This window comes from Martes martes, assembly GCF_963455335.1.
Source record: "Martes martes genome assembly, chromosome: 4".
NCBI lineage: Eukaryota > Metazoa > Chordata > Mammalia > Carnivora > Mustelidae > Martes > Martes martes.
In genome coordinates this window covers 22527471-22554185 of record NC_137891.1, presented here as the reverse complement: position 1 = coordinate 22554185, position 26715 = coordinate 22527471, and the positions used below count along the sequence as shown (strand labels likewise).

At 37.5% G+C, this 26715-nt stretch overlaps 1 protein-coding gene across 1 annotated transcript in view; it reads right to left on the bottom strand.

Moving 5' to 3' along the window:
- Window positions 1-204: 204 nt before the first annotated feature.
- Window positions 205-26715, bottom strand: part of EIF3H (eukaryotic translation initiation factor 3 subunit H) — a 101273-nt gene continuing 74762 nt past the window's right edge. The window contains exons 3-8 of the mRNA XM_080801343.1: window positions 14599-14766; window positions 12971-13070; window positions 11591-11740; window positions 3983-4103; window positions 1875-2007; window positions 205-435 (exon numbers count right to left, since the gene is read on the bottom strand). Coding sequence (XP_080657469.1) covers window positions 338-435; window positions 1875-2007; window positions 3983-4103; window positions 11591-11740; window positions 12971-13070; window positions 14599-14766 — 770 coding nt within the window. The 3' untranslated portion in view covers window positions 205-337. The remainder of the gene's footprint in view (window positions 436-1874; window positions 2008-3982; window positions 4104-11590; window positions 11741-12970; window positions 13071-14598; window positions 14767-26715) is intronic.

The window sequence follows — 26715 nt, the reverse complement described above, 5'->3', positions numbered from 1 at the left end:
CACTCGGTCCGGGGTTAGGACAAGCAGGACTGTATGCTGAAAAACGCGGCACCTCACAGGGAGCAGCAAAGGTGATGGAGCCTGGAGGTCTGACGTTGATGTAGCTTCTGGTCAAATCTATTTAATCTTTTGTAGGTAAACAATACAAGCAAAACAAAAATAAAAAGCTAGATACAATATGTATAAAATCAAATGAGCAAGCAGTCAAGGTTGTTTTATTTTTATTTCATTATTAGCTAGAAAGACTTTCCAATTGGCAAGTGTAATTTCTTCCAAGAATTGCCCCAATGTGATCTCAAAAGTCCATGTTAACTCCTTTTCTGGAAACTTCCTTTTCTCAGTTGTTGTATTCCTGAAGAGCCTGGGCCATGAAGAGTTTGCCTAAGTTTTGGGCAGTGAACTCCTTGATGTTCTGGCAGTAAGTGTTAATCTGGCCTGTGCATTTGGGAAAGTGAGAAAGAGAGTCACAATGTTCCACAAATTATAAAATGACCTAGAACACTAGGCAAGCAAGAAAATCAGCATAATACACATCACCAGAATTTTATTTTCTTTTGTTTTGAATCAAGAGTTTGTAGGAGTCAATTCTGTTTATCCATACCCTTACAATAAAGAACGCAAATTCTTTGGAAAATGAGCTATCTTCCGCTCTTGGATACATGGAGACAGAAGAAAACGACAGCAGTTAATTACATATTAGCTATCAATCAAAAGGTACTGGCTGTGGAGCTCAGACGCACGCTGTACTAAGTGAGAAGCAGCGCTGGCTCTCTTCAGCCAGGTACAAAGGAGATACCAAATCACAGAACTGCAAACAAAATGACCCACTTGGACCCTGATGTGCACAGTCCAGTAGTTTTCAGGCTGTGCTCTGGAGATATTAAAGGTTCCTTTTCTGACCCAAGACAGAGCAGAGGCTGAGAGTCCCCATGAAGAATGGCATCCATCACTGCTTTTTAAGTCTTAAAACTAATGATCTAATCTGATGCAACATTTATGCAAGGTATTTTGTATATATAATACAGTTCTGCTTGAATTGGACCTTAAGTAAGGAATGTGTCTCGGTTACCCAAATGTAATTGATATGTGTTCTAGAATTTGTGTTAAGAATTTGGAATCTGACCCCCTCCCCACCCATACACACACATACACACAGAAAATGTGTAAACAGAATTGAGAAATGATGGAATATTAGCTTTTCTTTGAGTGGGATCTTCATTCTAAAAAATCTCTCACAGGCAACCGGCTGATTTAATCAAACAGTACTTAACATTTATACAGAAATAAGGTTATCACAGCTAAATAAGAGCAAAATCAAGTCCTAGCTTAGGAAACAAGACTCCACCACTGAAAGGCAGTGTTAAATGGCAGATACTCCCAGACAAAGTATATCCAGAACTGCATCCCTATTGCTACAATATAAGTCAAAGTAAGGGAAATCCTTTTCCTCCAGTCAGAAAACCCAATTCAATTCCAACACCCACATACAGACGTGGGCTCAGTGCTGGGCTGGAACACGAAAAGTAAGCAGCTTGAGCTGAATGATCTCCTGCATTATGGAACGTAAACATTTCTCCCGGGCTTCTCTGAAAGATGACTCGAATAAAACCTTCCCACTTTAGAAAGTTTATGATGCCATCTCAAAAATGTTTAGATAAACACAGAGTGAAGAAGCACTGAAAGGACCTTAGAAATAACAAAGACTGACAAATTCTTAAATTTTAGAAGTTATAGGTGCTAGATTCAAATTCATCATTCAACCATTTTAAATACACTAGCTTTGATGATGTATTTCTCTGTTTAAAAATCTCTCCTTGTCTTCTGCTTCCTAAGAAATAGAGGAAACTAGCCACACTCGCACTGGCCAACAATACCTGCAATGAGCAGAGAATCCATCCTGGCAGGAGGCTGAGGGGGTTTGAAAAGTTTGGACAGATCCTCCTCAGGCAGCGGGGGTTCCCCTCGACTCTGGCGCTGCATATTCTCCTGCTGGCGACGCTGCTGATACTAAAATTCAGAGAAGAAATGATTTGGTTATTTTTCCCTACCTGAGGAGAAAAAACAAGACCTCCATCAATTATGCAATCAGCAAAACCGCACTGCCCTGAATTCCAACCTCGGTTTTATCAATGGTAACCCACGTAACTCCTCCTTCTAAGAAGTTAATAAATATGGCAACAAAGACAATTTCTTAGTTGGAAACTCCAGTGTCACTCTGAGCTCTAAAAGTCTATAATGATATGGAAAAAGCAAACTGGTTATGTGGGAAACTGAGGGCTTAAAAGACAAAGAAGATCCTGATTAGTGAGTGAAGGGGAGTGATTTTACCATTTATGACAAGGTAGATGACAACACTACAAGTATGACTCACCTTAGGGTGAATTTTTTCAACTTTATCCCTACTGACCAAAACGACAATAATGCTGATGATGTTGATACTGTAACATCACCATCATCATCACTATCATTATTATAGTAGTAAATACTTCTAATCAGCAGTGCTATTAGTTCTATAGCTAAGAATGAATATTAGCTTAGATAATGCTTCAAACTTCAAGCCACAAAACTGTGGCTTCCTAGGATTCTCAGAAGAGAAGGTGGGGATATATCCATAGGTATGGATCAACTACAAACTTACCGAGCAAATTATAATCAAGAGGTAACACTTATGGGTCGTTTACAATGGCAGAGGGAAAATACCACACACAGAGCCTTGAAAGGTCAGGTAATGAGACACCAAAGTAGTCTAGTAAAAAACTTAAGTCCTTGGGTTCCTAAAGAAGGGGATTACCTTGCTTTTTGCAAAGATGTCTATGCGCATTATAGGGTTTGAGGGTAGAAGCTGGACATATCTTAAAAGGGTTATAAATGGTGTTGGTACATATAAACAACAAATGCAAAATTTTAAGACATGTAACACTAGTTTCCAGAATCAACTGTCTCACAGGTGACAGATTTTCAATTTGCTACTCCAGGCTGCATCCTTTCCCTATGGGAAGAACCAGCAGGAAAATGGAATCAAGCAAGGTCTTTCTGTCCTTTCCCCCACCACCCTTTGTAAGTTTTTCACTATTGCCATCTTTACCACCCATGCTCTTTTCAGTTAAAAAGTATATACTTTATAGATCTATATGTGTTTTTTAAATCCTAAGTATGGTAAAAACGAAGTATTCTAAATTTCACTATAGATGAACACTGATATTTAAAAAAATTTTAGATATAATAGTCTCAGAGCCGCTTAAATTATAGTTACACTGAGAACTGTAGAGTTAACAACACCTACTTTAAAGTACATTTTCATGAACACACAGTAGTCATATACAAATGCTTTCACAGATAAACATTCTGGAATCAACCTATTTATGAATCAAATGCTGTAAGAACACTTCAGAGCAATACAGTCCAAAAACAATATTCCAGGAACTGTGAAAATCACGTGGCCTTCAAGAAACATGAATAAAGAAAAGGTTAAATGGCCACAGCCGTATATATGTGCCTATGAGAATATTCAGGGAGTTCTGGGGTTTTTATCTGTATTATACTATCTATTTCACAGCAGTTGGTCTATTATTTCCTATCAAAATTGCTTGCTCTTAATCACAATTGCTCAGTTTTTCAAATGAACTGAAGATTGCTAACTACGCTGCAATGAGCCACTACCAAACCAATTATAGTTAGTAAAGAAATGAGCTGTGACACTCCAGAATCTCTTTTGCCCCTGATTTTCTCAATAAATGTATCTCTTATTTGCATAACACTGCCATCGCAATCTGAGCTTAATATACTGGCTCTCTTTAAAAAAGGTATTTTTAAGTACAACTTAGAACGAATATGTGGTAATAAATTAAATATGATAGAGTTACTAGTTAACAGTCAATGCTTTATCAAACAGGACTTTGATCATTTTGAAGAAGAAAACTCTTGAAGCACCATACTTAGAAATGAATTCTCTCTGTCTCACAAATTTTCCGGTTACACCAACCTGATGTTTCTGCTGCTGCTGTTTACTCGTGTTCCTCATGTATGTGTTATATTTAACTATATCTTGGCTCATTTCATCCACTCTGTCCATCAGCAACTGTAGATTCTTCCCCAAATGGTTGCTGAAATATAAAGTAAATATACTGACATGTCATACTTTAAAGCTATAGGTCTGCCACTGCTCTAAACACTTCTGAGACATTAAACTGATTTGCCATTTGCTACAAGAATAAGAGCACACATCCACATAAATGCAAGGGGACAGGAAAGAATGTGAGTCAGCTTGTTATCAAACTTTTCATTCTGAACCCACACCTGTAGCCACCAGAGTATCCAAAATAGCTGAGCTTCTTAATGTCAGAGCACACATATATCAGAGTAGAAGCTGTTAAACATATCTAGCAGGTTTTCTATAATGTATATTTTCTCAACAACGAAGTTTAACCTAAGCTTGGGTACTCCTGCACACTTTTCCTTAGCACCACCCCCTCCCCAGCTGTGCTCCAGAGTATTTAAATCAGGAGCCATGGAAAGGAGGAACCATGCAAAGACACTAAGACTTCTGGTACCTGATTCCTCTATCTAGCAGTTTCTGAAAGAACAATAATATCATTTTTTCTGCAAAGTCAAATGAAGAAAAAAAGAAAATAAAAAAATCTCCTTTCCTCTTGCCCTTCCTAGAATCTACAGTACATTCACACTTCTTTTCCTCTCCAGAAATTTCTTTGCAACTCATTTACCAAAATCATTTTATAAAGGGATGTTCACAGGTAGTACAATGACCACCATATTCATTGATTTCTGCCTGCAACTATCTCCTACCATGGTCAAACCTGCTACTACAAATATGTACTCTAAAAAGAACTAGTAAACAAATAGTATTCACTCATTCATTTCAAGTAAGTATTAAGCACCTCTTCCGTTCTGACTTTAGTGTTAGCAAACAGAGAAACAATAATGAATTGGACATTCATGGCCTCTATCTTCACTGCGCTTACAAATGACTGGGAGTGGGGGCCTGGGTGGCTCAGTAGGTTAAGCCCCTGCCTTCAGCTCAGGTCATGATCTCAGGGTCCTGGGATCGAGCCCCGCATTGGGCTCTCTGCTCAGCAGGGAGCCTGCTTCTCCCTCTCTCTCTACCTGCCTCTCTGCCTACTTGTGATCTCTCTCTCTGTGTCAAATAATAAGTAAATAAAATCTTTAAAAAAAAAAAATGATTGGGAGTGGGGAGGAGAAAAAAGGTAGAAACACTTTAGGTAGTACGGCTGCCCTATCTCTTTCCCTTATGGAGAGGACAGGCTGAATGCAAATAATTAGAAGGAATCAGCCAAGCAAAAAAGTATTCTAGGCAGAAGACAGCATCAGCACTGAATGCCTGAGATGGGCAAGAACCAGGCAGATAAAAAGAAAACGTCTGGTATGGCTGGAGCACAGTGATAGGTTACAGAAGTCAGACAAACACAGATGGGAAGCCATTAGCTGCACCACAAAACACCTCAATAATAGTGTGAATGAGATCCCTCAACTCCAACATAAATGGTGTCTTTGAGTTGTATGTGTTTGTGATATATTTTGTCTTAAATTTTAAAAATGACCACTCTGGCTGCTACGCACAGAACAGACTGGAGAATAGAAACCAGGGGATTGATTAGTTAAGAGTCTACTGTGAGTGCTGGCAAGGATGTGGAGAAACCAAACACCCATACGCTGTGGTGGGAATGTAAAATAATGGTTAAGATGGTAGACTTTATGTTATGTAAATTTTAGCTCTACTTAAAAAACTACATACACACACACATTCACAAGCACACAGAGTCTACTGTGGTATTACAGAGAGAATAGTGGTGGCTTGGACGAGGATGGTGGCAATAAGCATGGGAAAGCATGAGAAAAATGGGCAGAAAGGAGAGAGAAATCAAGGCTGACTCCCAGTTTCCTGGCTTGAGCATGCCAAATGTTGGTTATGGCATTTACAGAGAAGGGACAGGCTGAGGAAGGAACAGACTGGGAACGCTGGGAATAATGAAAGTAAATCCAGTTACAATATGATCCTAAACGGACAGTATCTGTAACCTGGAGAAAATTAGCAAGTTTTGGCTCTTTCTTAGATAGCAGAAAGATACAGAAATGGGTGTGTGTGTGTGTCAATAAATGTACCCCCTAACCTCAGGTCTGGCACTATCTTTACAACCTTGGCCCAGTGACTTGGCCTAATGACTTAATCTTTTCTTCAAATGTTTCACTTTTTTTAAAAAGTGTGGGCTTGTTTTTTTTTTTTTTTTCAAATTTAGTTTTCATATTTTTCTTTCCATTTTAATTTTGTGAATCATTTTTTAACTTTGAAATATTTCTTTTTCTTTGGAAACAAGATTAAGTATTGTTTCCGTTTTCTTCTAATTTCTTTTTTATTTCCCCTTCTAATTTCTTAACAGCTTGATTTTAACTCACCTCTAATTAAGTGTCTGGGCCGATGGTAAAGGTAAGCAAATAAAATGATTTTTTCTACCAAGTAACTAGTCAAATGTCCAGATCCACTGATTATATAGTGACAACACTGTGTTCTAAACACCTTCTACATTAACATTTAACAATACTCTGTGGTCTAAATGCACTCTTTCAATGCCCTCTATTGAGTACATATGTACTTTGCTAGTCACTGTGTCTGACACTAAGGATTAAACTATGTGAGACATTGCTGCACTCCACCCATCCTAGTGAAAAGACAGGAATGCACACAGACACAACGGTGTCATTGCTCTAATAGAATGGAAGCATGAAATATCATCTGGCAGAGCCAGATGAGAGTTTCCAGATTATCTGACTGCTGAATTTAGAGTTTTTGAAGAGAAGCTAGAGACAAGAAAGGTAGGAGGGACATTGCCAGACACTGGGTGAAGGCAGTGTGTTTGGACACTTTGGCATGAAAGGCATAATGCCTTTGAAGAATTGCACAGAAGGGCAGGACTGGGAAAAAAGAGAGCAGTGAAACTAAGAGGCAGACAACAGTCATAGCACAGAGAATCCTGGAAGCCAGGACTAGAAGTTTGGATTCTATTCTAAGGCCAATGGGGAACCGGCCAAAAAGTTAAGCAAAGGAGTAATATGATCATACAATTTGCATTTAGCAAGATCACTACAACGAAAGAGGAAAAGGTTAAAAGCAGGAAGTTAGGAGACTGTGAAAGTAATCAGGAATAGAAATAATGAGGCCGTTGCCCTAAGGTACCAAAAGACACAGAAATATGATGAAATCACCCCAGAAATGTACACACGAGAAGACAGACACTGAGGAACACCGATCTTCAGGGATGAGCAAAGAGCAAAGAGGAACCTAACAGAGTTGCAGTTGCACAGACTCCAAAACAAGGTATTTCAGAAAGAGTCATCAACATATCAAATGTTTAAGTGTCTATAACACCCAGTAACACAGTGATAAAGTCATCCTTTGTGACTTCAGTAAGAGCTCTGACAACACAGAGTAGATGGAACACCAGGAAGCCTGACTATAAAAACAGATGACTGCAGGGTGCCTACATGGCTCAGTCAGTTAACCACCCAACTCTTGATTTCTGCTCAGGTCATGGATCTCAAGGTTGTGAGACCGACTGGGCCCTGCAACAGGCTCTACCCTCAGTGGAATCTGCTTAAGACTCTCTCTCCTTTTCCTCTGCTCCATAAACCCACCCCACACTCACTCGCAGGCACTCTCTCTCTCTCTCTCTCAAATAAATGAGTCTTAAAAAAAAAAAAAAGTGAATATGAACGAAAAAGGTGAGAGGAAATGGATAATAATGGCATGCGGTCAAAAAGTGCTTTTTTGGGTAACTTTGTTTTTTAAGATGAGGGAGACCTACATTTAAACATCCTTGTTCTTGAGAGATGTGTGTTCAAATATTTAGGGGTTAAAAAGTCATGTCAGGAATTTACTTTCAAATGCTTCAGAAAAAAAAGTTACGCACTTACGTGCATAGATAGAGAGCAGGTACAAATGTGGCAAGACAGACCACTGGTGAATCTAGGCAAAAGGTTTGTGTGTGCTCATCAGATTGTTCTCTTTCAATCTTTCTGAGGAGTTGAACATTTTTTCAATTTTTTTTTAACGGGAAAAACAAGTCCAAAAACCTAAAAGAAAAGAACCAGTATGGAGAGCAACTGAAGGTATCTTAGGAAAGAGAGTGTAGAAGAAGCCAGCCATACCCTGAGATGGCATGATGGACAGGAAAGGGACAGTCTTTTTTTTTTTTTTTTTAATTTTATTTATTTATTTGTCAGAGAGAGAGAGTGGGAGAGAGAGTGAGCGAGCATAGGCAGAGGCAGAGGGAGAAGCAGGCTCCCTGCCAAGCAAGGAGCCCGATGTGAGACTCGATCCCAGGACGCTGGGATCATGACCTGAGCTGAAGGCAGCTGCTTAACCAACTGAGCCACCCAGGCGTCCCGGAAAGGGACAGTCTTAAGGAGGGGCACCAACCCTTTCATTTCTACCAATGGGAGAACTGAGGCCCAGAGAGCTAGCAAGAAATGCTATCATTACTATGCAATTATTTGTTAAATAAGTCATTTATATGCTGAAGTGCAGAAGGAATTCAGAGAGGAGAAAGATTACCACAAACCCTACAAATGCGTGACTGGGTAGGGGAAGGGGGAAAGTAGTGACATTGGAGAAAAATCACAAAGGAGAGTTAGTTACTCCATGTACAAAGAGAGATCGATCTATTATTTGTTCCCACACCTTAACTCCTGGAGATTGACTACACTGATGACAGCAATGAGAAAGGTCTACTAGAATAGACCCTGTCAATCTACACCAAACATGTCCTTAATATACAGTACTATCGTTATATATTGTTAGATATATGTAATCAGTGAAAGAACACAAGCACAAGATACGTGGCCTTTAAACATTTCGTTACATTTTTATTACTACAATGTTCTTAAAAATACACCCAATAAGGAATACTCAAAAATTTGTACAACAGATCTTGAAGGGCAAAAGGAATTAAAATAATACCTACTTCAGAGATAAGATTCATAAATGGACCAACTTTATGGGGATCTTTTCAGTGCCAATTCAGCCAGAATACTGAACCAGGGAGTTACTGTTAGGAGTCTCAATAACACAGTCTCTTCTTTTATTGTCAAGGAAACAAAGAACTGAAAAGCAGCTCACTTAAACAGATGTGAACCAAGACATGCAGTGAGAAGTCTGCTCTGGCTACAGTATCAATTTATCCTTAATGTAGAATGCCCACCCTCAGTTTACTTGTTTAAAGAGGAAATAAAAACAGAATTGTTTCTTCATGTGTGAAAAGCTGAAGGCTTGGATAACACACTTTAAAAAATGAATAAAGGCTGTTATAAAACAGCCATTGCTTAGAACTTCCATTCAATAAAATTAAAACTAAAAATTAAAAAATTTTTTTAAATGAAAGGAAATGTAGTATGTTTTATTCACAGCCTAGAACAAATATATCAGGTAAACCAAAAAAGTGGTATCCACATACAGGTTTTGAAAACTAAGACCAAGCAAAACTTGAGGAGCTTCCTGGGCATGATTTCTGATGTGGTTGTTTAGAAAAAATTTCATGGCGACAGGCCTGACTACCATCATGCTATTGATGTAAGAATTTAAAATTTGAAGTGGGCCTGGGTGGCTCAGTGGGTTAAGCGTCTGCCTACCGCTTGAGTCATGATTCCACGGTCATGAGATGGAGCCCCGCGTCAGGCTGCACACTCAGTGGGGAGTCTGCCTGAGGTTCTCCCCCTCCCCCTCGTCCTTAGCCCTTTCCCCCACTTGCATGCTTGCTCACTCTGTAACAAATAAATCAATCTTAAAAATTAATTAAAATCTGAGATGTACAAAGGTGATTATTTCCATCTTTTAGATGAGGACTATCAGTCTGATGAATGTAACAGCCCTTCGGTATGGGTACTGCTTCAGGGCTGCTGCATTTTTTTCCTTCCAGCAGGAACACAAATTTACCTTTTAAATTTCACATGAAAAGGAAAGGGCCCCTCTTTCTATTTCACAGAAAATACAGAAGAATATAAGAGCTGTAATAAAATATTCGTCTAGATCTTAATTGCTATCGCAAACTGGGAACATCTTCGTGGTTATTTTAAATGATGTTTTGGACAAATAGACACTACAGACCAGCTCACTGGTAGTTGAAAGCACAAAAGGGCTATACTTGTTTTGTATGCTCAATAAGCCTGGGAAAAGCTGAAGGCATAAATTATATAAGCAAATGCTTTCAAGTAGTAAATTTAAAATTATTGTATAACTATATATACTTAATACATCAAATTGTAACCTTGCGTGCTAAAGAATGTTCTTAGTGCAATGCTTTAAATACAGGTGTGCTGAGTGTTTGTAAAAGCAATAAAGAAAAGTATGACCTTCTAAGAGACAAATTAAAGGACTATTATGAATATATGTTTGCAGTCAACAGTACACTCTTCAGTGCCAAATTAGCCTCGCAAGCTGGCTGTATCACTTAGCACTCTGCTTACCATGCAGCGTCCATCTCCTTCCTCTGTACAGACTTCCCAGTGGCCCTATGATGGATTCATGCAATACAAAGGGGCACTTCAAGCACGGTCCTACCCATCCCAGAGCAGGGAGAACAATACTGGGCTCTCTGGTCCTCCTGGGTTTACCCTACTTGTCTTGTAACAAAGACGTACAAAGTCTATATGTTCTTTTGTGCAAGCTTCTATCTGCAATTAAAGAAATCTGATAAACAACTGAGCCTCTATTCCAAACTGGTTGCTTAAGAAAATATACCTTGTTTTTTTCAGTCATCCAAAAAATGCATATAGACTGACTACCTACTTCATTCTACAGGTCTGCTGCTAGCACTCTCCCACTACAAAGCAATCACTAGATCAAGCTTAAAGGGCACTTAAGAGGAGCTATACAGACGATTCCGCCTACATTTCTGTTAAGAGCAATAAATGCCAGGAAAGGAAACATTAATTCCATAAAGAAAATGATCTGTTTGGGACACCTCAGTCACTTTACCAACACAGTAAATAATATCCAGCAATGAGATAGCTAAAGCAGTCACAATGGAGTAAGTTAGGTCAGCCCTGTCTAAGACAGCAAAAGCCAGTGTCAGGTTCAGAAAATTCTGATTTCAGTTAAAAATCCATGTTGGAAATTCACTAATAGAGTCTGCATCTGAACAAGGCAAGTGCCACCCGTAAAACAAGGAAGCATTTTCGTATTTTTCCTGAGCATTACTAAATATCTGGACATGATACTATAAAGCTTCCAGGGACAGTATACAACAAATAAAGCTAAGCCTCCCACGAAAAAACCCTCCCCCATGGGCATTTGCCCTATCAAAGCAAAAAATAATACAGCAAAGGCATCAGAGGGTTCTTGTGACAGGAATTATTAGTATTCAAATACTGTTCCATTTTGTCAGTCTGGTCTTTTTCCTGGAATCTTAGCAGGGCTGGACAAATACTACATGTCATTATATATGTCTAAAGAACCTCAAAATGTACTTGGGTAATTCTTTTCTTGATCCATTGGTTAAATTCTAAGTGAAAGAATCTTTTGCAGAAAGTGATTAAAAAAGGACTTTACATTAGGGCCACTTACCTGCTAGCAAGACTGAGCAATTCATGTTTATCTGCTACAGCTGACTTCTTCTCAAGCTCCCACATTAGGACGTTGATCAGATGTGAATTTTTAATTACAATCGGCACTTCTTCAAACATGTGCTCAAAGGTGATATTTCCCTTTTTCAATCTGTGAAGCATGTTAAAAATACTTTAGTCTGGTGGTCAGAAGTAAGTGTTAAATTGACTATTTCATACATTTTCCCTAATTACAGGCCCTCTCCAGGATCTTTGTTTCATTAGCACTCTTTAAAAAAGAGAAAGAAACTAGTTTTACAGAGTCAAGCATAAGTCGAATGATTTGAATAATACTGAAAACAATCCAAGTTTGAGCTATAAAGCCCAGAAAACAAGATTCTTGGCAGAAGAAACTATTCTTCCTTTATAATCAGGTATCTTCAATATTTCCCTGATACTAAAATGTAAATGTCATGGGAAGTTATGCTATATAATCTATTTCTAAAACATTTAAGATAAATAGCTAGAACAGAGATATACTTCAGTTCTTGGAAAATTCATTTTAAAAGCTTACCAAATGAAAGAAATTAACAACTAGCAGAACACTCACAGGATATCCTATATACGATGGTTCGGAAGATAGCAAGAATGCAATTTTTCATTAATTTAGTTGTAACTATCATACCCAGGAATTGTTCCTGAGTTAGCATTTAAAATCTTTTGCACCTTAATTTCTTTAGAAGCTATTGGGAAACTAGCAAAAAACTATCTGCCCTACCAACATCAAAGCCACTAACTTTAATTTAATAAGAAATCAAAATTCCCATAATTAACAGAAAATGAAAGAATTCTGAACTTTTAAAAATTTAATGTAAATATTCCAATGCCATCATGTAAGATCGTAAAACAGCTTTACCAATTAATTCTCTGCATACTTATCACCCATAAAATTTCCAAAATGCCACATTCCTTACTGATAACCTTAAAATGTTTACCTCCTTCCCATTCCCACCCCCATGAAACAGGCGCTCAGAAAGACAGACATACAGCTCACAATCATCCTGACACAGAGCTCTCACAGTCTGACAGCCACCGGTCACTCATCCCACCTCCCTCTATTTGATGATTTTTTTCCTTCAAATTCAGCAGCTAATTAATTCCCACTCCAACTGAATTCACCCCTAGTGAGAACAACAGATGAGACATTCCATAAAGAACAGTTTAAACATGGAAAGGGAGAAATCAAGTGGCACTCAGCCATGCGAAAGACTTCTACCGTCCACATGGCAAAAGCATTACTACACCACCAGCACCAAGGATTCAATAAATGTGGCAAACTAAAATCTTAAAAGGAAAACAGTCAATGCTTTACCATACGCCTCATAGGCCCCCAAACACTTACGCTTCAGGAGAAAAATCTTTCTCTTTACAAACTTCCATCAGTTTAGGAGTCAGTCTGTATGCTTTCAGCGAGAGAGACCCTTGAGCAGTTTTTATGGGATCTCAAATAAAGAAAAGAGAAAGAATTTACTAACAATTTTGTTACTGCCCATGCTTTGCTTGAATGACACCGGTTCTAGGCATACTGACATTTATCATACAATCGTTGCAAAATGAAGATCAAAATAAAAGATCAGAACTTTTTGAAGCAGATTAAAACCAGTACAGCAAATAGTTAAGTGAAAATGTAGGAACCCTATCACCCTACTCGAAATTGATAGAATAACTTCCTCCCTAATGTAAAAAAAGGAGATTCAAAATGCAGTTATTTTCAAATCTATTTGTCAGCCTGAACCAGAAATCTTGATGAAAATTAAACATCTCGTATGTTCTAAACACCTTATATTCATCTTGTATAATTAGAAAAAAAAATACTAATGAATATTAAATGTGAAAATACACTGCATGCATTTGTGTAGTTCAGTCGACTAATTTAAATGAATAGCCCTGCGAACAAAATTTATCCATCCTAGTAATCACTGTCCAAATTTTTTAGTTAAAACAGCTTCTACAAACGAAATGACTAAAAAGTGCTATCACAAAAGTGTCTTTTTCGTTTCAGAGAAATTCATTTTGTCAAAACTAGCTGCTTACACACTCCATGAGTAAGGGAGCTCAGCACTCGCGGCATGATAACGGCTCCGGCATGCCAATACTCGCCTAAAACCTGTGTTAACATTCATGTTGTCTGAAACTTAACACAGTGAAACTTTTAGCAATAGGTGATAAAATGAAAACCAAAATAGATTGAAACAAGTGGAAAATTCATCAAGGTCTGATGATGCAATGTTTCCAGCCAATATAAGTACACTTTAACAACTTGTTCTTTACTGTAATCCAATTGTTAACATACTGAAACAATTTTGGGGCAGCTCATAAGATTGATCGTATTCATTAGTATTTTTTCTGACAGATACTCAGGACGTTACATTTACTTCTCAGCTGGAAACTATATGCAAGTCTGCCAGATATGGCAAACTGTGAGTGTTTGGGGAGGGGGAAGGCTATAAAGCTGTTAAATTGCCTACAGTTCTGATACAGCACAGAACATCTGGTCTGGAGAGCTTGAGGAAACACCATTAAACAGGCCGAAAAGAAAAAAATCTTTGTGCTAAGAAACAGTCCAGGTTTTGTACGCTGCTGTCAGAGGTATAAAAAAAACTTGGCACACTGTGTTATGATTGGTCAGTCACGTACAGAGCCAGACACTCTAGCAATTGGGGTTTGTTAGACATCTGGTCTAGTTCCACCAGCCCCTTCAAATGAGGGAGGGGAGATGGAGGAATAAAAATGAAGCAGCTACTCCAGCATTCCAAAATGTACACATCAGGGCTCTGATAGCAAGAAAAATAAACAGAAAGAAGGAAACCCTGTCTAGACGTAGCTGCTGCGGAGGCTGCTGCAGAAACAGGGTTGGTATTTACTTGAAAAGGCCTGCCAGGCCGCTCTTAGAGGCAAAAAGACAGAAAGCAAAAATAGTAGTAATAACATTAAAGGAAGAAAAGAATAATAAAGGAAACTCCTACTAACCGTAAATGAGAACGACAGATTCTTCAATGGCGTGCTGGTAACTGAACTGAGAATCCAGGAGTGCTCGGGTGACGAACGAGCCATAGTACGTGGACTGGTACCAGCCCACGTGGAGGTGGTCGATGTTGACATGGCGAAGGCTGCGCATCATTTCCATCTGATATTGAACTAGATGACAGGGAGGAGGGGGTAAAAGAAAAACTATTTAATGATGCCACAAATAGTAAAAGCGAGCCTTTTGGGAAACAACTTTTTACACAACTATTTACTAGCTAAAGGGAAGAGGTTTCCAGATTTAAAATTCATTCAGTTCACATGTACTGAAAACGAATTTAAGCTTTCAAATCATTTCAAATCACTGAAGCTTTCCTTTATTCATTAATGAAATAACATACTGTAGAAAAGTTACTAAAAACACAATAATAATCCCTGTTCTAAATAAGAAATTATTTATTAAATGTGGTTTACCCGCCCTTCTTTAAACCCTTAAAAATAGTAAATGTTTAAGAAAAAATTTATATAATTGCTAAACTAGTTGCTTTTAAGACATTTCATTTGAATTAATAAAGTGAGAATACTTATCAATGTCTTCGTCAACACGGTTTTTAGAACTGAGAAGTTAAAATCACCAAGAAAATGAATAGGAAAACAATTAACTACCACATTATTTAAATATGAACAGAATACAAGCTGTAGCTGATTTAAAACTTAAGAATTCATTTTTGCCTTCATCTGGTGCCCCCTGCTGCATATGCTAAATTTTAAAAAGAATTCTTTTTTCTTGTTTGTGTGTTCTTTTCTGTTAAGTAACAGATATTAATTTTTCATTGGAGTTATAGGTTAATCACCATGAAAAGGCTGAAAGACTTTTACTTTGATCAAGTTAATGACTATAATGTATATTAACTTAAAGCAATATTACTAGAATAGGTGCAAACTGAGACTACGATAAATAAAAGATTTTAAAAAGCAATATAGCCCAATAATGAGTAGCAAATATGTAACAGAGGAGAAAATTCATAGTCACCATAATATCCAAATTATTTCTATTATAATGAATGTACAACTATGTGGAGTGAATATATTTGCTTAACTTGGAATCTAACTATTTCATTTTTAAAACTCTTAATCAGGTTTTAGCAAAAGTAAAGTTATATGCCTGTCGTTTCCTTGGTTGGTTATAGCACTATGGTTTTCTAAAGCAAACAAGACTCAGGATCATAAAATACAAAAGAACCTCACTCAGATGGTCACAATCTTATTATTAAACATTTGTTACTAGGCGAAAATATTATAAATCTGCTTATTCCAAGGAAGGTTATATTTCTCATAATAAATCTGGTAGCCAACTTTTCAGCTATTCAAGAATTTGTTTTTTGTTTTTTTTTTTTTTTTTTAGTTTTTCTTCTTACATACAATATGATGGCCTGAAGAAGAAGCAGTAGAAAAATAATATGATAATCTTTTATCAATTACCTTTTATCTTGAATTTTTGTCTCTCTAGGACATTAACAGACCTCCTTCCAACCTAGCTTAACAGATTCATACATATCAACCACATATAGTTTAAAACCATTGCTATGGCCTCTTTCTGCTTTAAAATTCCCTCTTTTAGTAAAATCACCCATTTGACTAATGGAATTTTATCAAATTTAACTTACAAAAAGTTCCAGTATCACAAGTAAAAAAGGAGCTAGTACGATTCATTTTAAAGGAATAGGGAGAAGGAGAGGGGGAGAGATTACCAAGCAACTGACAGTACAAACATGATTTTACAGAATGATTTTTTTTTTAAATCAGTGTTTCCAAACTATCTGCCAATGTACAATTTAGCTATAATATAAGCAGAAGTTAGATGCAATTTGCAACAGTAGAAAAAAAGAAGACTTGGAATCTTGAGATCTAGGTTCTCATACTAGCGCTTAAGATTTTCCCCATGAGGAATCTTGCTGTCCAGTTAATGATCCTTTTCTGATGCTCAGCCTTCCCATCTCCAGAAAGACCAGAGAGAATATCACAGTCAAAATGCTGTGACTCCACAGTGTTCATTAAATATGCTAATTATAAGTAATAATTTTTCTAGAGGCTAAAGCAGAGCCTCCAGCATGCATTAATACTTAAAAAATGCATTTCTCTGGGAAAAAGACTGCAATCTTACTATGTCTCTCCCCAAATTGCCTGAACACAATAGATTTTATAATAGCATTTTCAGGATGCAGGAGGTAAAACAAACTCTATGAAAATGCTATTATAAAATCTATTGTCACAAACAAAATTATTTCTTATAATTATATAATTATAATTTATGTAATTATAATTCATATAATTATTATATAAATAATGATTGTAGCAAACAAATTCCTTCTTTACCCAGAATCTTATCTACTTTACAGCCCCTTAGATAAGAATGAAGTACTCCTCTCAGCTAGAAAGAGGCTAAGGGATAGGAGACGTGTCGCTCTATGGGAAATACTACTGCCCCAATGTATTTACTTCTTAAGAACTGAGAAGTAGAGAGATAAGCTTGCAAGCCTTTAATAAAAATTTATTCTTAAGGTTATAAGAGTTTTCATCTGACCTAAATATGGCAAATAAATATTCAAAATGTAAGGGGCAGGAACAAGACAGCTAAGTAGATAAATTGCTTCTAAAAAATCTGTAAGGCACTGGAATTTCATTATTACACAAAAAATAGAGTCTGGGCCTATTCTATGTGAAATGTCCAGATATTCTCTATTTTGGTTTGGACTTATCACCCCAACTTTAAAAAATTAAAAAACACAACTTAAAGAATGTCCTCTTGGAGGTATCACACACAGAAAGAAAGGATCTTAAAGGATTGTAAGTGATAGGGCGCCTGGGTGGTGCAGTCAGTTGACCATCCAACTGTTTGGTTTCACTTCAGGTAGTGACCTCAGGGTCCTGAGATCAAGCTCATGTCAGGCCCCATGTCAGCTTCTATGCAGAGTTCCATATAGGGCTCCACACTTAGCAGAGTCTGCTTAAGATTCTCTCTTCCTCTCCCTCTACCCCTCCCGCTCATGCTCTCTCTAAAATAAATCAATTTATCTTTAAAAAATAAAAGGACTGCAAGTGATCTGTTAAAAGATGAGCCTCAAAGTAAAGCTGGGGTGCATTGAGACCCAGTCCTCACCAGGACTATTCATATGAGCCTCCAGTAAGGCACAGTTTGAAGAGATAAGTTTAATTCAGTAACAACAACAGCAAAAACCAAAAAAAAACAAAAACAAAAATTAAGTGATACGTTCTTCTACTATATATACGCTGAGGAAGAAAAATAAAACATCACAGCCTACCAAATAAATTGCTTTCTCTGTAGACTTTTCGGTCTGTGTCTTCCCTTTTAATGGTGACAAATATGTGTGACTTTTATCTCCCTTCACCCACACAGTGTTTCCTTTCTTCCTCCTCCAACCCAAGTTTTCAAAAAACACAAAACCAAGGGCACCTGGGTGGCTCAGTGGGGTAAGCCTCTGCCTTCGGCTCAGTTCATGGAGCTCCTCATCGGGCTCTCTGCTCAGCAGGGAGCCTGCTTCCCCCACCCCATGCCACCTGCCTCTCTGCCTACTTGTGATCTCTGTCAAATAAATAAATAAAATTTTTAAAAGAAAAAGAGAAAAAGAAAAACAAAATCAAACGCTGCAAAGGTGGACACCTTTCACAAATCTCAGTAAGGATAAGAAATGCACCTCGGATTACCCTATTAAAACAGTCTCAAAACCACATTCTGGTAGCTACCACCATTCAAATGATCTGAGCTGCCACACCAGCTAACACCTACTTATTTACCCTCTGGTCTATGGAAGACACAAGGAAAAAATCAAGAAATGATGATGTCCCAGTAAATTTTACTGAGGAAATAAGGAACAACCACTGCAGATTCTAATCTCCCAGGTGAATGCCATTGCTTTTGTGGCTATGCCAGTTTTTCTCAGGAGTTATACTGGGAGTAGGCACTTGAGGCACACACAAGAGACCCAATTTAGCTACAACATTAAGGTAACAGGGGAGGGGGGAAGCTCATGCTTTCTGGAAGTAGCTATGAGGATTAAGGATGCCTTGTCCCAGTCCACAGGTTCTGGGTGAGTGGGAGGTAGAGCCATATTTGCTTCTCCTGCTCAGCTGGACTCACTTGAATGGGCTGGAGTTTTAATAGGAGGGCACAGAAGATATGCCTCACACCTCAAAACTCACGAGAATCACAGCAAAAGAAACAAAAGGAAAAAAAGAGAGGGAAAAGAAAAAATAAGGCTCCTTGATACGAAATACCACAATTCCCTACTGTTGAGTTAATGCAGGTAAATGAAGTAAGAAGCAAGCATTTCCTGGCATCTTTGTAGAGTTGATTCAGGGTTAGGCACACTTCACTTTTATTCTAAAGTTCTCATATTTAACAAAAAGAAGCCCAAAAGCAGCAATTTCAACCAACGATATTCATTTCTGAATTAATAAGCAAATATGCCTGGGGGAGTTCCCAAGGATGAATAGCAAGAGGAAAACTGCTTTGGAGGGGGATTATTTTTATTTTTATTTTATTTTTTTAAAGATTTTATTTATTTATTTGACAGACAGAGATCACAAGTAAGCAGAGAGGCAGGCAGAGAGAGAGGAGGAAGCAGGCTCCCCGCTGAGCAGAGAGCCCGATGTGGGGCTCGATCCCAGGACCCTGGGATCATGAACTGAGCTGAAGGCAGAGGCTTTAACCCACTGAGCCACCCAGGTGCCCCAGGAGGGGGACTATTTTTAAATCATGGTCACATCCAACAGGAGGGCTCAGCTCAGAACTGTATAGTGAAAAGTTTAGGAAATAGCTTATTAATTTTTAACCATTCTTAGTCTAAAAAGCAAACACGCTACTGACTGAGGAGAAACAGTGCACAGCAAATCAGTATCAGGAACAAACTGGTAGTTACTATTAAGCCAACTCCAATTACTAACACAAAAGCAATACTTAACATGCAGCTGAGGTGGTGCTACAAAATTAGGAAGGATTATAAAAATGAGCTGAAGTTTCATAAATCTCTTCAACCTCGACAATTGTCTTCCTTGGTTAAGCCTCTCCCAAGCAAAGGAGAGGCTGGTTTACAACACTGAATAACTGTTCAAAGTTTGGCACCAGTATATTCATATTCACTTTTTCCAGATATCCTCTTTGCAAAACAGTCAATTTTAAATTGCCTAGAGCTAAAACTGTCTTAACTGAGGCAGGCTGCCCAATAACTATTCTTTTCAAAAATCCACCACATTTGTTAGGTTTTCTCTTGTTTTTATCTCCAAATATGAAAACACTGAAAATAATATGTTGTTTTATATTTAAATACTGTATCTGGAGTTACACTGGCAAACAACAAAAAAAAGCTTAAGATCTGAGTTCTCCTGAAGATCACCGAGAAGGACAAGAAATTAGAAGCTTTTTAGTTCAGAAGAATGATTAACCAGCATTATTTCTTCTTCAATTCCTCACCCTCATCTTTAAAATCATCTTTTTTTATTTTATTAAGTGAGCCTTACTGAAACAGAATTTCTCAGTGAAAAACAAGAACAAAGAATTACCACAGCTGGCTAGGCTGAGATGAGCTGAAGGCAGAAAGTTAAAGCTGTAGCAAAGTCCAAAACCCGAGATAATGTCTGTCAGATTAAAGGGGGGAAAAGTGTTTTACAGATGTATTAGGGAACTTTTAAAAAGACAAAGCAACCTAATTTAAATTTTAGAAATTAAAGACAATTTAATAGACGTATGGTTTCATTTAATAACTTAATACTGTATCAAATAAATCCAAATTATTTTAAAATAAATTATGACAAAATTATATAAAAAATATACATATATATAGCCTAGAGAGAAAGGGTAGAGCTAAACACCAGGAGAGAAACTAGCACTTAATGAGCACTTATTATGTCAGACTTCCTGCAAAGTGGTCTACATATGTTATCTGACTATTTCTCACAATAACTCCAATGAGCTAATCACTGTTAGTGAAATCCACTTAGAAAAACTGTTTACCACAGTTTGTAAAGTGGCAGGACTCAATCTGACTTCAGACACTCTGACCCCAAAGCCTAAGCAACTACCCACTTAAAGAATTTCACCTCTTCTTACTGGTAGAGTGTAAATTATTTCTGAGCCAATACAGCATAACACACAAACACAACAGAAATATACAATTTCTAGGTTTTGACATAACACAGCTTGTGCATGTCTGACCACTAAATCAACCAATAATTTATCTATACCAGTAAGAGTTTAAGTGATAAAGCTACCTTAAAAGATTTGTAAATGCTGAAGTGCATAGTTATCACAAATATGTAATCAAACTCCTAAAACACTGCTATGTTACTATCTGAAACTTATGCCAATACTACTTTGTAACTAAGAACTGGTTTAGATCACAGATGACTTGCACAAACACATCAAGGGAACAGAGACCAGATCTAGCAGAGGCTCTTTGCAGCAAAAAAACCTACTAAGTTCAATCAAGAGATGCAAATGGTTTTAAAAGCAAACAAACAAACAAAACCCCGCAACTCTGAAACAAATCAAAGATTTCAACAAACATGACAGGCAAGTGGAATATATCAAAATCTCCTGTTTTAGCTTGAGGGCTAACCTAAGTAGGACTTTTAAGTAAATAATTATAAGCCTCTTTCCCAGCAGCACCGTGGGACACCAGTGAACACTGACAGGCTATGAACTGTGAAGGCTTTGCCTCATTATTTAACAAGACAACTATTTTGTGCTTTCCTCTTCATATCAGACTTTCTGCCAAGCTGCACATACGTTTCAGGCAGTGTTCAAAGCTAGTAGCAGATGTAGATTTAAGCAAACAGAATGTGCATTTGAAAAAAGACTTAAATAAGAGTCTACTTTGGGTGGAGAGAACTATGGAGTACACATTTCTTAAAACTTCTATATTTTCTTTACCCGGTCTGTACATATATTCATTCTTTTTTCCAATTAATACATCTGTTATTAAGGCCACCCCTGTGAATGCTTAAGGATTTTGGTAACAGTTCATTTTTCACATTAAGTGCCTGATATATATTCTACTCTACCTAAAAACTAATTTGTTTTATTTTAAAAGAAATAAGAAAAATACTGCCTTCCTTAATCTTACAGAAATATTTTTTTATAGTTCATTTGTCCTGAGTGGTTTTCTTCTTTAAAGTGTTTATGAATTGTGACAAATTTCTTCTGAATGCCAAGCTGAAGATAAGGAAATGGGGGTGGGGGACAACCACTCTATCTTTTAAAACTATTAAGAGTTTGAAAATTAGGGGAAATCAGGTTTTTTGAGGTTTTAATGTTTCTCAAAAAGTATTTTATGAAATAACTGAACTCTTTACAGAAAATAATATGTATATCCTATAACAAATTCATATTGCTATCTTCTCAACCAAATCATGAAACACAGCCAAGAGATCCTATTTCTTTGAGGTTATGAGATTTAAAATGTATGTAACATTAATGCCCTTGGTCATGAAAACACATGCAGGTAAGTGGATGATAGACAGTAACTAATTAGTTAACTATAGGTCATCTGAGATCTGTTTATACAAAATAAATCTACCTGGACGGGACCAAAGGCTAGAGACCTCTTTAACCATCACCGTAAGAACTGTCTCCTGAAGAGCAGCCTACTGACCACTGCTACCTCTTGCTACAATTAAGAGGATGATATGTCAGAAGATCAGAGGAGAATCTCTGGATTTAGAAAAATCATTATCTCATACTTGGTTACAGGCTCTTTCCTGAGGACAAGTAATACCTCTGTCATATTTACAGCTATATATATCAGGTACTAGATTAATATTGGCCCAAAATTAAGTACTGAAAGTATTCACAAAAAAAACAGAATATTTCAAAAACATGATGGTTGTTAATGTACTAGAAAGGTCACAATTATTAGTAAATTACATATGTGTGTGTGTATATATAATTTTATAAATATATATATGTATCTCCATGTTACTACATCCACAAAGGACATGAATTAGCTTGCTTTAAAACACAAAAAAATCATCAGAAATCAAGACTAGGTAAAGTATAAATTAGAATACATAAAGCAGAAATTGCAGGTGAAGCAGAGACCTGAACAAAACAAAGTAAACCACAGATATTTTTATTAAAATACACAAATTTGGCTCTAGGCATTCTGGCAATCAGAGCATTAAGGGAACTTTGATCATTTACCTTATCCAAAGGGTTTGAAAAACATCAGATCTCAAAGTCAGTAAGACTTCCCCCAGAACTTCACCCTAATATAAAATTTTCATGTGGGGTTTCAAAGCAAAACTAGTATGCAATTTTTTGAGAAACAGAAGACATTTCTGTAATAGAATAATCACACTTGATTTACCTTTCCTATAAATCTAAGTTTTTAATGTAAAACAAGGAAAGAATGGCCTCATGAGTACTTGTTATAACACACAAAATAGTCTATACAAGTTAAGAAACAAGAAGAAGAATTAGAAGAAAAAAAGAAGAAGAAGAGGGGAAAGGGAGGAGGAAGAAGAAGAAAAAAATAATAAATGGCTGCCAAAATGAATTAATAGTTTCATCTCCAGGGGTGCCTGGGTGGCATAATTTGTTGGGTGTCTGACTCTTGGTTTCCATTCAGATCATGATCTCAGGGTCCTGGGATCAAGCTCCTCGTTGGGCTCTGCTCAGCACAGTCTGCTTAGAGTTTCTCTCCCTCTCTCCCTCTGCCCCTCCACCTCGCACGGGCACTCTCCCTCTCTCTCTAATAAATAAATCTTGGGGGAAAAAAAAAGTTTCAACCCCTATCAGCTCAAACTCCAGTAGGAAGAGATGCTTTAGCAGTGAGCAGGCAATATTCAATATAGAGAACAAATGATCACTTTGGGGGAGGTACTGTTTGTAAAGTACAAACAAATTGTTTGTACTGAAACCATTTACTGAGCACCACCTGTGCTGGGAGCCTCATAAAATTATAGTGACACCATTTTCTAAAATGTACCCTCTTCAATATGGCTGCCCAACAAGCTGGTGGTAGTTAATGCATTTATCTCTCTGAGCTTTAATTTCTGCAGCTGGAAAATGGTGATTTCCACTTCCAACCATATGATAATAGCAATTTAAAAAATTTACCTCCAGTCCACATGGCTTTGTGCTTACTGAGCATTTTCAGGGGAAAGTCTCAGAGATACTACAGATTACAAACATACATACTGACTTTATCTGTCCCACCCTCAAACCCTACTACTTCTGTGTTTTGCCCCCCACTAAGGGTATTCTGAGTCATCAATCTTGACCACACTCAGCTCATATAGCCACTTACCTTCTGAACTGGTCTCAAATTCATTTTCTCCAAGGCATTTAGAATGTTTCTAAAAAATTTACAAATGGCATGGGAATATGTTCATGAGATGATACTAGGAAAAAAAGAATATAAAACTATAAACCATATAAATGCCAGTATGTAACCAACCTAGGTTGCTCCCTCCTTGTAAGAAGAAAGACTAGAAAGAAACGTGCTAATATGGTAATGGCAGTAGTTCTCAAGGGAGTGATACCATATATGACTTTTGTTTTTACTTATTCTTGCCCTTATTTTCTATGTTTTTTGACAAGTGTGCAATATATATGACATGAAAGGTGTATGTGCATACATTATCAACAGAACTTTCTACTGCTGGCTAACTTTCCTACATTTACCATGGTCATCAAATGACCTGGGTACTATACACTCCTAAACTGTGGGAGCAGGGAGCAGAACAGGGTACCAGACTACTCAGAATCTGAAGTAGCCAACCTGGTCTAAATACCATCTGCTACAGACTGAATTATGACCCATACCAAGTTCTTATATTAAAGCCCTAACACCCCAAGTTGACGGTATTTAGAGACGGGGTCTTTAGAAAGCAATCGGGTTCAGTTGAGGCCATGAAGGTGGGGCCCTCACAATGGGATCAGTGCCCTTTAGACACCACTAAGAAGAGACACCACAGAGTTTGATTTCTTCCTCCCCTCCCTTCCTCTCTCCCCATATCCATCCACAGGCAGGATTGGGGCCATGTGAAGTCACAGTGAATAGTGCCAATCCTGTTGGCACCCTATCTTGGTCTTTCAGTCTCCAAAACTGTGAGAAATAAATTCCTGTTGTTTAAACCACCCAGTCTACTCTACTTGTTATGGCAGCGCAAGCCAAGATACCATCGTTAACACACATTAGCTGTGTAACCTACAACAAAATTATTTTGGTCCAGGTCTCCTCTGTTGTAGATTAAGAGGAAAAAACAATACCTACTTCAGAAAGTAGTTAAAAGAAGATTAGAAGAAATCATTCACAGCAAGGGTGTGATGTACTAAATAACCTCAAGAAGAATTCAATACATCTTTACCATCACCTATTATTCAGAAGTGCTATGGAGAATAGAGAAGTCATGGCACTTATCTCGAGCAAAGGAAAAGTTTTTGGAAAACTGGACTTGATTAACTTGGTCTCCAAGCATTGTAAAAACCCTCCTTTGCTCATCTCCATATCAGGAGTAGGGGGGAATCAGGAAAACAGAGAAGGGGATTAGAGGTTGTATGTGTGACTACAAAAATAAAATCTATGAATTTGTAATATCCATTTCATGAAACCAAATTTATACATACGAATATGAATATAAAAAAACAATCTACCATGAAAAAGGATTATAAAGCAAAAAAATACTTCTTAGATACTAAAACTATAAGCTAATTATATTCTGTACAATAAAGAACAGATTCAATAAAGAAAGAGACAAGCTACAGAAATTAGATTTCAAGAAAAGGTAATCTTGGGTGTTCTATTATTACTGTGCATATAACAATATAATTGCATTGTACTATATAAGTTCCTATCTCCTTATTCCATTTATAACTCTTCCAAAGAAGGAAAATAAGCTCTCTGACCCTCCCAACAGGTGACTTTAAAAACAACACTGAGAATGAGGTGGGGATGTGACAGAGGAGTGAGCATTAATGCCAGCTTACATGGGGACTAGGTAAAGGCTACTAGAAATACTGCCACCCCAAGTAAAACAGTAAATTCAATCAGATACAGTAAACAGCTGTACAGTATCCCTCTACTGCTAGGGGAGATGATCCACTCCAGCAGCCTCAACTTTCCAAAGATGGTTTCCTTTACCTTCAAACGTCAGGACAATCTGACTAGAAAATCAGTATTAAATATGCCATAAGAAGAAGGTCCAAGGGACATATTCTTTTAAGAATATCCTTAACTACAATTTAAAGGGAAAGCTGGCAAGAATGGCAAATGATCAGAGTTAAAGAAAATATTAGGAAGGGCAAACAATTTCCTCTGCATTACTTAAATCAGAGAAAAAGAAGTACTTATAACCACACTCTCCATTCACCCCTTTTTTGTCCCCCACCTATTTCTCTCTACACTCTACTTCGTCCAAATTTATTTTCATAGGATAAGGAATACAGAGTTCTATGCTGAGAAAATGATCAAGCAGAAATTCTTATGGCAGCCACAATAAATCTGAGGTTAGTAAACCTGTGGCTTATTTTTAAGGAGGCCATGTTGCCTTTCCTGTTACACACTCGTTTTCCCAAAACCACATGCATATGCACTTTTGTGGAGAGAAGATCTAAAACTTTCATCAAATTCTCAAAGGGACTCAAGATCCAAAAGATGAGTAACAAGTACCGAGGTGTAGTGGAAAACTAGCCAAATATGGTCCCACTTAGGGATTCCCATTCCTCTGTACGTACATGGTGAGAGGAGAGGCTAGATGTGAAGCAATAATCAATTCACTTCAGGGGGGAGCCAAACAGTACAGACAGACAGCACTGAGATCACTAAAAATAACACTATCCAGAAGAGTTAGAATGACAGGCCAAAGGACCAGAGAAAACCCTAGCTTTCAGCAAGATACCCAACAATGTCACTCTTACCCTTGTCCTACCAAGACCAGGAAGTCCATCATGGAGAAAGCCAGATGGAGGTTTCATCTAAACTACTCTGTGAGCTAGACTAGTAATTCCCAAAATGGACAAGAAAAAACACATGCCCTTACCCACACAGTGACAGTGACTAGGGCTTATAAGCTAATAAGACTGTTCTAAAGGCAGGGACAGAG